Consider the following 12,872-nt stretch of genomic DNA (forward strand, 5'->3'; position numbering starts at 1 on the left):
TTCTTGCAGCTACTGGATGCACAGGTCAGAAAGAGAGAAACCAGGCACACTGGATGTCAGTTCCTCTAAGTCAGGCATTGGAATGGGTTGCCTTAGGAGGTGGTGGAGTAACTTCCCTGGGGGTGTTTAAGGAGAGGTTGGATGTGGTGCTAAGGGACATGGTTTAGAGTGTGATAGTGGTGTTTGGGGGATGGTTGGACCAGATGATCATGGAGGTCTTTTCCAACCCTAATTACTCTATGACTCTGTGATTCTAAGGACGTGTGCAAGTACTGTGAGCACCTTGAAAGCTACTGCAGGTTTCACAGTGCTGATCTGCCTGCTTACCACCTCACAACCATCAGGCAGGCCTGAGCAGCTGAAGCCTTTTTTTTGGGGGGAGGGAGAAGGGAGCAAAAAGAACGGTGGCTTTGGGGTGCATTTTGAGTGGAAAAAAAAAATGCTGTTTTACAGTCAGTTCTACAGCATACGGTGAATTCAGTGGCCCAAACTCGTGAGGACGAGAGACCCCCACAACATCCAGACCCAGCCTGAAGCCCACACTCTCCCCGCAGCGGGTGCTGGGCTGCGGGGGCTGTCTGTCCCCCCGGATATACAGGACCAGGCCGCCCCCCGGCAGCCTCCCCCGCCGCCTGCTGCCCGGCACCACACCCCAGCGGCCGTCCTGCCGGTCGCTGTCCCCGGCCAAGGGCTGGGCACGGCCGGCCGCGGTCCCGCCCGCCCGGCGGGGCGGTGGTGGCTCCCGCCGTGCCTCCCGGCGCATAAAGGCGAGCGGCGGGGGCCGGCCGGGGGTGTGGTGGGGGTGGCAGCAGCAGCAGCCGGCGATGGAGCAGCCGGTGCAGACGGAGATGTGGAAGGCGCGGAGCCTGGAGGAGCTGGTGCGCATCCTGCACCGGCTTTTCGCCGAGGACAAAGTCAGCGTGGAGGAGGTGCAGGCGCTGATGGAGTCCTACGAGAGCAACCCCGAGGAGTGGCTGCAGTACGCCAAGTTCGACCAGTACCGGTACGGAGCCGCTCCGCCGCCCGGGCACGGGCACGGGCACGGGGCAGCCGAGGGGGGCTGCCCCGGGACCCCCGAGGCTGTGGCACTCAGGGGGAGGCGGCCCCGAGCGCAGCCGGGGCCGGGGCAGCCCGGGCGGGGGCTTGGCGGTGCTTCCCCGGAGGCTCCGGGGCGCTCCCGCTGCGCCCCCAGCCCCGGTGTGAAGGCGAGGGGTCCGGCAGGATCCTCCGGGACGGGCGAGCCTCTCCTGACCCCGCTATCCTACGAGCATCATCCTGCTGCTGCGACTCTCCTGGCCGCCGCTGGCCGGGTCTATCTCCGGTGGGATCCGATGGCGAAATTGTGGCAGGGAGTGGGAAGCGAAGTAGAGAGGGGGTGGAAAAATGTGTGTGGTAACATGGGAAGTGTGCACGGCAGCCTTGGTGTTGGCCGGCTGAGCTGAAATAGCAGCGTTTGAGAAGTTGGGTCAAGTGCCAGCATTGACTGCTTATGTTCTGACAGCATGCAAGAAATACATCTGCAGACAGACTGTGGATGCAGTAAGAGGCAGCATATGGGTACAAACCTACTTTGCTGCAAGCATCCTATCGATTACAGCCTTATGAAGAACCTAATTTAAAATAAATAAATAAATAAATAAATATCAGTTGGCATCAGTGCACTTTCTATGTGCCTGTGCTTGCATCTTTGAGACAAGAACGAGGTGTCCTGCATGAGCTTAGATATTTGATTTGCTTGGCAAAGTAAGCCCTGATAATCGTGACTGAAGCTAAAGCAAAAGCAGGAGGTCCCGGTGGGTTATTTGCACCATAGCAGCCAGAAGCCCAAGCCCCAGTTCGGTAGGCAGTGCTAGGTTGAAGGTTGATCTTAGAGGTCTTTTCCAACCAAAATGGCTCTGTGGTTCATTGTGATTAGAGCCCCTGTATGGAGAGGAATGCTTAGAGCAAAATCCCAGGCCCTTCTCCAGGGAGCTTCTCAACAAGAGGCAAGCGACAGCTCAGGAGAGGCTTTCAGGGGGCACAAGGAATCAAACCTAAGAGGTGGCTATTAACACAAAACGTTTTCAAGCCACAGAAGCAAAGCCGGAAAAGCCTCTAGAAGGCTTAATGTTTTTAAGAAAATCTGCTATGATACACTTTGTTTAGAAGCAGATGCTGGCAGAAATTTCACCACAGGTATTTTATCCACACCAAAAGGCTACAGTACAAGATGTAGAACTTTTAGGGAAAGGAGTACCATGTATGGAAAGCCTGACATCTTTTCTTTTTTGACCTAGTACAAATGAGTGCTGTGTAACACAAAGAAAGCCAAGAATATCCAAAAAGAGCTGTAGAAGAATGTAACTATGTATTTTTCTTTTCTTTTCTTTCCTTTTTTTTTTTTTTTTTTTTTCATTGCAGTCCTCTGTTTCTAATTATAAGCCAGCTGCTGGAGTGACTTCATTCAATAACTATTTTGATTTGATCCTGTCTACCACTCTAAGCTTGGACTCGCAGTTCCCAAACTCTGATCATTTATGTAATTCAATTGCAATAAGACTGTCAAATATTAACTATGTCCAGTTTTTTTTCTTCCCAGAAAAAGTACTTTCACAACAACAGCTTAAAAGTCCAATTTCACTTTTTTCCAAGGAAAACTTGGCTTTCAAGAGAAAGGGAAAAAAAAAAAAAAAAAAAAAAAGATGTTTATATTATAGTCACAACCTTCCTTCACAACAATGTTTATATAGTTTTGTATTTTATAGGCATATCAGTACAGTAAAAAGCAAACACTTTGTATTTCAGGTATACAAGAAATCTTGTGGACAATGGAAATGGAAAGTTCAACTTGATGATCTTGTGCTGGGGTGAAGGGCATGGCAGGTTCGTATCCAAAGATTATGGTTTTAGCAAACAGATATAAAGCTACCATATCTTTCACTGTCATGTAAGAGGAAAAACAATCAGCTCTACCTGAGCTATTAGAAAATGTCTGGTAACTAAGCAGTACAGAACTCCTAAGTGTTCCTTTGGTACAGAAGACCTGAATACTTGGTTTATTTTTTTTGGCAATGTTGTCTCTCACAGTCATTTTTAGAGCATTTAAAAATGCTCTGGCCAAATCGTGTGCTCCTTCTGTTGGAGGAAATTTTTAATCCCAGAGACACTGTGGGTCCTCTGGGCAGGGCAGGTTGGTCAGACCCTGCTGGTTCTCAGAGTTCCTCACTTTGTTGTGGAAGCAGGACCTGGTTCAGTTTAAACAGTCCTCATTCTCTCATGTTGAAATCCAACCTCTGTGACATGACAAAAAAACTAGGTTGGGGTTAGAACTGTGGTTCTAGGTTCAGGCATCCCACCTCTCTCAAAGCAGACCATGCTGCTGGTGTGCCTCCAGAGTTGTGCATGCAGACCATACCCTGGACACCGTACCCTGGACTGAGTAGTCCTACAAACGTGAGGGCAGGATCTTGGAGTGTCTTTTGCAAGATGTTGGCTAAAGCACAGTATGGAATAACAAAACTTGCAGGTTTTCTGATTGTCCTTGGATATAAATAGAAACCCTAAGGAGCTGCTGGGATGTTTTTATTATTTGTTTTAATTGAGAATACATTCTGAGCATTTATGGTGTTCTCTAGGGAATGCCATGGAGTTATACCCAGAGAGATGTAGGAACCCAGCCCACCACCTCTATTCCTTCTGGGCTATTCCCACAAAGACTGTAATTTATGTCAAACTATGTTTGGGTTGGATGAGTATTTGCTAGAGCTAGATTGAGACCACAAGCTGGTTTTTTGCTTCCTACATGGGTAGGATCAGATTGTTCTCATGGCTTGTAGAAGGACCATGACAACGTGGCATTTGTGAACTGTTCTATGCCTGAAGCAAGCTCTGCTCTCTTGGCATCTCGTTTTACAGGGAAACTTTGACATTTGTTTATTGAAAACAGTAATGTACAAGTACCAAGTTTTTGATTGAAACTTGTTAGCACTGTACCAAAGGGAGGGCCAAATTCCCCTTTCCTCCACAAACCCAATGAGTAGACAGCTCTCCCTTTGTCTTTATCCTATTGACTGCTCTAACAGTTAGTCTTCTATTTTAAATAAAAATAAAGCCAAAACCCAACTGTGTATCTACTGAATATGTCTCTAAATGTAGCAATTAAAGCATACCTCTGAGCAAGGAGACAGATGAAAGAAACATACAGATCATGATAGATCCTGCTGTTTATTCACTGCCACTGCAGTGAAATTGTATTTATCGATGGTTGTACTTAGAGTCAGAGGTACAGCATTTTCTATATTCAGCAAATGCCTGTGTATTCCACCAGTAAAGAGTCCATATAAATTAATTGGAAGTAATTGTTTTTTCCTCTGTTTTGGAGGGGAATATGGTGGCTCTGGAAATACTAGATATATTTGCAACGTTATACTGGCCTCTGCCTGTGGTCACTTCAGAGAGCAACATTTTGTTTCTTGGCCCACAAGAATTAGTGTTCTGAAGCTTTTTTTCTGTCCTCCTCCAGGCTTTCTTTGGTAAGGTCCAAAGTTGACCAAAATCTGACTTTTCCCAAAGTTCTGCTGTATGTAAGTTTACCCAGATATATTTCCAATGTAGCATTTTAAAGTAGGCCTATCATAGTCACTCTGTTTTTTGTTTTGTTTTGTTTTGTTTCCTAAGACTCTTATGCATGATCCATACGCAATAGCATATCATTTTAGGGCTACATCCAGATACTGTATGCTATGCCATCTGTTCTGTTTGCTGTACTTAAATTAGATATGCATATCATACTGAGTTAGGTTATTCTTTTCACATATATAGCAGCATCCATGATCACACTGATTCACACTGCTTTATGAAGATCCTCCAAGGAAATCTAAAGGAGACGCTGTTTGAATGGCCTGAGAAAAAAGGAAATGGTGAAATGACTAAGAAATCAGAGCGAGTTTTGAGGGAAAATCAATGTGCCTATATTAATGGTAAGCTCTTCTAATAGTTTGTTTCACAGCTACCCATCCCTGAGTCTTACTCCGAAGAAAAGTGTTTGTATGCTCTCCAAATAGTCTCCTATCTCTAACAGTATCTTGCTAATGGTGTTTTGCATGGTTGTTAAAGAACTGGGCTCTTTTGCTTCTGCACAAACCCCACATTTATGCTCAGTAAAACAAAAAACAAGTCCATTAACTCTCTCATGAGACATTGCAACAATTGCTCAATACTTAAACATTCCAGATAGCTCCTTTACACCAAACAGCCTTCAGCACTGTGCTGCAAATAACTACTTGAAATTGCTAGTAAACTTACAGCTTAAATAGTATTTACTGAGAAATAAGGGAATCAAATAGTTTAATTGCTGCTTTTTTTTCTTCTTCTCAGATAAATAATCCTTTTGGACAGTTGTGGAAATCCTAGGGGAAAAAAATACAAAAGCTGTCTATGGAATAAACAGAACAAGCAAAGGCCCTGATGCTCAGTGTTAGTTTTGTCCAAATCAACAGAAGAGTACGGTGCTGAAGTGCAGTGTCAGCAAAAATGGATAAGGTTGAGCATTTCAATCTACAAAGCAAATGCCTCTTCCCACAGATGCTGAGAGACAGCTAAGTCTCTACCAGTAAGGTTGCCTAGGTACCTGGAGCTGTCCCATTACGTATATTCTTAGCTATCACCATGTTGTGATCTTCTGGAGGCCATCTGGAAGTTGCCAGCTGGGCATAACATTCTGACCCTATGCAAGATATTATATATCATGTTGAAGAGTAATGAGTACCGCAGAACAATGGCAAAATGCTGGAGAAAGGGACCATCTGCCTTTAAGATTATGATTCAAAAACTGGAGCACACATGTTGCAGGACTGAGCCCTGGAACTCCCCAAGGGAGCTTCATGTCGGATAATGGATTAAGCCAGGGTGATGGTGTGGAGGAAGCCTGAGTAGCAGTCTGCAGACCTTTGTTGAAGATATACTATGTTAACTGAAAAAAAAAACAAAACAACATAGGACAGGAAATGCAAAAAGGAGCTTGTCATGTCTGCTGAAGGACGTGGTACTCCCACACCTGGGCCACGGGTTCTTACAATCATTTAAGTTTCCCTCACTGTGTGGTTCTTTCCCATGCAAGCAATTATAGCCTATGTTCATCTTATCCAAACTTTCTCAGTTACTTAAAACAAATTTACTATCTAATTCTCTGAGGCAGTTTGGATCTCTGCCATGTTTCCTAACTGATAGGTGAGTTTAAAAAAAAAAAAAAAAAAGAAAAAAAGGTAAAACCAGTAGAAGAAAAATACTGATGGTATGTTAATTGCTTTAACTACTTCAACAGTGACCTTCATGTTTCTGTTGTGTGCTTCTTGGTTACTGTTGTACTTTACTTTTAAGGTTAAAGCCCACTCAGCTGGGTTTATTTGGGTCTCCCATTGCATGAGCATAGAATTAGGACTTCCTTCTACCACATCCTCTATTTAGATAAACTATATTAATGGCACTTGGGGCTTACACTTGAAATGTATCAGAGTTAAGAGTGCACTTATGATTCTCAGAGTATCATGACTACATTGCACAATATGAGTCTAGGTATTATATAACATATTAGTGCAAGTACAAAGGCTGAGCTGTTTTTACAGCAGGGTCATAAATTTAAATTCAAGGTCTCTTCTAAGTAACTCAAAAATTCTAGTGTAGAATGGAAATGGTTTGTTGCATGGATATGGTTCTTCATACCTTACATTTTCACCTAACAGTTTGGTTTCTACTCCAGTGTCCCAGCAAACACCATTACTTCATTAGCAGCCACACAAATAGACAGTGCTGTATTTTATTACAAATTCAGTTATGCCTGCTAGTCAGCTAAGGTTGGAAGTATGCCAGTCACTAGTAATTTGTCACCTTAGTCAAAAGATCAGACAAATGAGAAGCCTGTTCTTCTCTAAACTAATAAACTGGAAGGATTAATTACTAAACAGATGCCAGCAACAGAAGACAACTACATTTTTCCCCTTGAGTCCATGCCCTAAATACAAGTAGCTGTCTTTTACTATGCCTGATACCCTTGTTACTGTACTTAATTTAACAATATTAAATTGTTAAATAATTGTTGTTAAAATGGTTAATAATACAAAAACTTCTGCCCTGTAAAATTTCTTGCTATATTTTTTAGAAAATCTAACTTCCCTGCTTCTAGAATACCTAGAACAATGGTATCTCCTAGGAAAGTAAATAACCTCAAGCTTCTTTGGAAATGATAGCTTGAAAATAAGTGATAGTATGATCTTCCTTAGGCTTCTCTGGATTTCTTTTGGCCTTTAACCTGTAGCAGATAATCCAGTGTTCTAGGAGGTACAGAAGGCAGTAAAGTAATCTGAAGTATTTAGGAACCTGTGATGGGCACCAGCATCCAAATTCCCTGTACTGAGTTATGCAGTGCCCATAAAAATGCAGGTATGCCTAACTGGCTGGCTCATGAATTTAAGTTTGGATGGCATTTTTTCCAGGTATCTGAGATCTCATTAAATCTTCCTGTTAATGCAACTTCTTGTTTCATGCCCTCTCTTGTGTAGACTCCATTGGCCTGCACCGTGTGGAGAACATAAGCCACACAGAGTCTGCCGTCAGCCTGCATTTGTACAGCCCACCCTTCGACAGCTGCAACACCTTTGACCAGAGGACTGGACACAAGCACAAAGTCAAGATGACCTTCTACAGCCAGTTTGGAGAACGAACTCTCTGTGTAAGTAGGAGATGGCACACAGCCCTTCAGCCCTTGACTGAACTCTGCCACATGTGGGGATGGGGCTGAGGGGCTGCACTCCTGCCTTCGTTTATCAGAGCGGTGGCTCTGGGGATGCTGCCTGCAACAGGCAGGAGTTCCTGGGGCATTCAGGTATGACATCAGCATGAAGCCTATTTCCAAATAGTACTCAATTTGTCTGTTAGCACTTCCCTGGTATGCAGTACTCTGCTTCATGAGAAAGGACAGTAACGCAACCATGTGTTTTATAAATGGGAAAACTGAGGCTGAAAACTTACCATGTATCATGACACTGGATTTGGCTGCTCTGCTCACCACCCTCTTTTTCCTTGCCTGTGGACTCAGTCAGGTTTTGTGAGGGTTGGAATAGCCTTCCTCTCCTTGATCAGCAGATCAGTTCTGTGCTGAGAAATGAGAATTTGGCTGTTAGTTGAGTGTCTTCAGACAGCAGATGATGGTAAATACAACCTAGTCAATGGAAAACAGTGAAGCAGACAGATTGTTTTAGCCAATTTAAGTCATGTGTAACATTTCCTGCCTAGACTGTTCTGCCAAAAAGCATCAAGTTTCAAGTCTGTTTTTTTTTTTTTAAATCTCATAACTTACTGTGAACGGAAGAATTTTTAATAAATTTAATGTGATTCCTTAAAATTGAACCTTTGAAATGGAAAGATAGGCTTTTAAAGAGAGTAGGCTGGTTGTCTGTTGTCTGCATTCTTGAGAAACAACACAAGATTCTACTTAGGTAGAACAAAAATCTTAAAATCAGCTTTGGGGTAGGTACCAAGCTAGGATATCTGGGAGAGCATAATAGGGCTCTTTTTGGCACTCTTCCATGCATTGGAAAACTAAACTGTTAATGAGGGGTGAAAAGATAAATTCTTGCTGGTCAGCCATCCAGAGTTTCAAAGACTGTTTTTTCTTAGGTACAGAACACTTTCACCTTTCACTGAAGCCAGAAATTCAGTACGCAGGAGTTTCATGGAGTGAGCCTTTAGTAAAATCCTGTTAAAGTTTTATATAATTGACAGGACAATGTAATTATTTCTTTGAAGCTTGTCACATTAAATGGTTACCTTACCAAACAGCTGAAACACCAACTTTAACCTTCCCAAGTTTGAAAGCTCTTTGAGAGAGTAAACTTGAATTTATCCTTCAGATTTTAAAGGAAAATGAACGTGGAAAACTGTTTAGCAAAATTCACATGAGAATGCAGTATTTGCTTGCTTCCTTTTCATTTTAAGTGCTTATTGAATATGAAAAATGTAAGATAACAAGTGAAACTAGATATTTTGACTTGGACAGTTTTTACACTCTTGATCTGTAACCAACTGGCAACATTGGTACCTTTTGTGGGAAATTGGATCTGGCTTACAGGATAGAGGTAAATCTTAATCACTGGGTCTCTTTCATGAATTCCTGTAAATGGAATTCCAGTGAAAAAGTGGTGGCTGGCCGGGGCCATCCAGCTGTCTGAAATGACTTCAGACTACAAAAACCTTCTGGTCTGGGTGAGGGTTTCTGGAAAGCTCGCTGGAAACTCAGGCTTTCTTCTGCTTACTAGATCTCAAAAGTACATACAAAGGCAGAGAGCTATAAGTTAAAAATGCACAGAGAGTAATGTGAAGCACATGTGCATATCTTTTACTAGTGAGAATATCTGCCTAACCAAACATTCATTGCTTCCCATTTGCCTTACGATTTTCTGTAAGAAAAACACTAAGGTAAATCCCTGGTGGCTTCTGACCACACTGAAGTCTTAATTAACTAGTTCTGCAGTAAAGACTTAAAAAAATTAGATAGGCCTAATAGCTAAAATAATAAGTAGATATGTTACCGAGGCCTTGTCCGTGGAAGTGACTGCACAGTCCAGGTACAAACCATAAGTATACTGATGCAAAAGCTCACTGAGGAAAGGCTGGTTTTGCTATGGGTGCACATCAGAAGTTCTTGCTACCAGAGATTTTGCTGGGGAAGGAGGTTCCTTGCTGAAGTCTGCCTTTCAGGCTGGAGTTCCAGTTTCAGTCAGACCAATGTGACCTTGGGGAGAAAAGGCAGCCAGTAGGAGGATGTTCTCCTCAGCTGTCTCATGGTCATGATCAGAGCCAATGGATGGGGAGGTTGATTTTGCCAGATGCATAGTACCCTCTGTAAAACATGGGGAATGTCTTGCAAGCTGTACTGAAAAGAAATACAGCAAGTCTTGTAAGGTGCTGAGCTACCCTGACTATAAATCCCATGCAGAACACATGAAGCACGGTCTCTGCCTCTTTTCTTAAAGAAGCAACCTTTCCTCTTCCCTTTCAGGCAACGGCAGTGCCACAGGAGAACAACTGAGAAGCGCCAGCACATGTTTGCACAAGACCTGCTGAATGTTGAACTGGGGACAGAAGACTTGCATGGCTCAGGCCGGCAGCCATCTCTTTCTATACCTTGTACATAGACCTACACTAGGGCAGCTTCCAGCAAACCCCGTTCCCTGAGTGAATGGTGATCATGGGCACTAGGCTAACTAGTGCTGTCAACTACTTCAGAGGTTAGATGCCTTTCCTTAGGCTATTGCCAAGTCAGAATTAAGTAGTTTGTTTTCTGATTCTAGCCTCCTTTTAATTTTGCTTCTGAAACCACACTGAGAATATCAGAAATAAGGTTTTTAAATATCTGACACTACTTAATAGGCCTACATGTATGTATGCTCTCAGTGTACTTAATAAACACATAAACTTCAAAGCTTCCAGTCATTTGTACCTATGGGTAGCACACTAGATACAACTAACAGCAGATTTTTATTATTGTCTTCTAGGTTTTAATGCTCTAGGCCATTTTGTTAGTTTTGTGCATTTTTTACCTTTTTTTTTTTTTTTTTTTTTTTTTACAATTTCATTTGTCAGATCTTGTTTTAAATGAGAGCAGTGAAATGCTTCATATACAATGATTTTCAAAACTGATTGGGCAGAAACTTGGGATTTTAATAAAACTAATCAAACAATGCATCTAATGTCCAGTTTCCAAAGTGTTCTGTATAGCTACTGAAGTCCTTTCAGGTAACTGAAATAAAACTGGATTTGTGCATAAATTTCAAAGTTTTCAGCCTTTTTTTCTTGGTAACTAAGATATTCATCACACTTTACTAATATTCACATTGCTCCTGAACATCAAAGTATTTTCCAAGCAATAAGCTTTCAGAAAAGGCTTTAGAAAGTCAGAAGTATTTCAAATATTCAAAGAATCCTGATCCCAATAAAGTTAATGGGAGATTTGCCATTGAGTTCACTGATGCTTTGTAATATCCTCAAGTTTTAGTTAAAGGAAAGCACCACCTTGAAAAAAAGAGTTAATTCTAATTAAATGCATGAAAATAAGTGAAATCACCCTCACTGAGGCTGTCCTGTTCACTTAACACAACTAGTACGTAAGACAAAGAATCTGTAGAAAGTCTGTTAGTCTCTGAGGTAACTGCTTATTGCTCAATAAGCAATATAAGTTCTAACATTACCCCTTTTAGATGAGTCTCATATTTCCCTCCATCTTGACCAGCCCAGCAAATACAATATTTGCTTGATGAGACCCTGTTTTCCTGTTTTCAGAAAGGCTCCTTCAGATTTCCAAACAATGTTTAAGCAGTGTCACTGTGTTTAAATTAAACTAACTTTGAGCTGCAGGTATTCTGAAAGCCCATGGGAAAGCTATAGGTGCTTTGTCAGGGGAGAGAAAGGGTATCTAAGGAACAGATGAAGAGAAATGAAAGACAAACTGGACCTAAAGGCAAAAGAACAGGGGGAATCATCAGTAGTAAGCAGGGATTTTCTGCCTGAGGTGGACCTGGAGGCTATGCCAAAGTGGGGGTCAAGGGGACAAGGGCCCCAAACTGGAAGCAACTTTAAGAGCACTGACACCGTGAGCATAAATAATCTACTGTGATTTTTTTCTGGGGTCTGGCATGCCTTAAAATTTAGCATGTTTGTTTCTCATTCACTATGAATCAGTTCCTGGAAAATCTTGTCAAGCCAGGTGTTGGGCTTTAGCTTTTTAATTTGACACCACTCAGATTGCTGTGAGGATGTCACAGCATCAGAAACAAGTGATGCTGGCAGGCACCAGTGGAGGCTGTGTCAACCAGCAACCCTGCTAATGCAGGGTTATCTAGAGCAGGTAGCTGTGGCTCTGTCCAGTTGGGTTTGGAGCACCACAGTTTTGCTTACTAGGTAAAATTAAAGGGCAAACTCAACAGCTCACAGAGCACAGGTCACTCAAGCCAAAGGAAATGGGAAGTTCAGAGAGACAGCCAGGAAGCAAAGCAGCAGTGAGGGCAGCAGCTAGCTGTACTGAGATAAACAATATAGAAACTCATACAGTACTCCAGCTAGCCACACCCATACCTAGCAAGTTAGCCAGAGGAAATGTAAGCAGAATAGATGAAAACCCTCTACGCAAATTGGCTCAAACAGTGTTTACCCATGGTAAATTGGACATTGCACAAAACACTACAGGAATTCCAGTGTTTCAAAATATGGTAATAGCCAGGTACTTATGCCTGCCATATCAGAAACAAGGGGGATGTGTACCCAACATAAGGGGCATTAATGCAAGAAACCTCAAGAGAAATCATGAATTTGTTTCAGAGTCTATAGAACATACACCACAGCTGCCTTTTTGCTAAACCCTAAGCACTACGTATCTTGTGCTCTGAACGAACAAACTAACAGCTACTGAGAGCCATACTGAATCAATAAATGTTATGCAATATAATGAAGAGAGTCACATTTTCTCTTGCACAAATGTGTTCACATAACCTATACAGGCTTAAAACATAGAAACCAGCAATGGCAAGATAGTATTTGCACATTATTATGGATGAACAGCCAATGTGTTAAACCTTCTAGCATATGAAAATACTTGAGATTCAGACCAGCACTAACTGGCTAACTGATGAGGTAGCAACATGCTGTGGACTGACAATTAGCTTTCACTGGGCAACGAACAGACATGTAGTGTTTCATATGCTTTCAGCTGCGTACAAGCTATAGAGTAGGGTTACTGAATTAAAGAGAGCTAGTTCAACATTTACCTGGGTTACTGCTAAGATTGCTAAGTGGTGAGAAACACTGCTCTAAACTATTAATACTACTAAATCATTTAGGCTGGC

At 42.4% G+C, this 12,872-nt stretch overlaps 1 protein-coding gene across 1 annotated transcript; it reads left to right on the forward strand.

Annotated features, from left to right (window-relative positions):
- Window positions 1-791: 791 nt before the first annotated feature.
- CDO1 (cysteine dioxygenase type 1) lies at window positions 792-10,802 on the forward strand. The gene is made up of 5 exons (XM_082784027.1): window positions 792-1,003; window positions 2,785-2,862; window positions 4,801-4,958; window positions 7,536-7,705; window positions 10,034-10,802. Exons 1-5 carry the CDS (start codon window positions 825-827, stop codon window positions 10,061-10,063), a joined length of 615 nt encoding a protein of 204 aa, XP_082640153.1. The 5' UTR covers window positions 792-824; the 3' UTR covers window positions 10,064-10,802.
- Window positions 10,803-12,872: the final 2,070 nt, after the last annotated feature.

Source organism: Aythya marila, assembly GCF_965140915.1.
Source record: "Aythya marila genome assembly, chromosome: Z".
NCBI lineage: Eukaryota > Metazoa > Chordata > Aves > Anseriformes > Anatidae > Aythya > Aythya marila.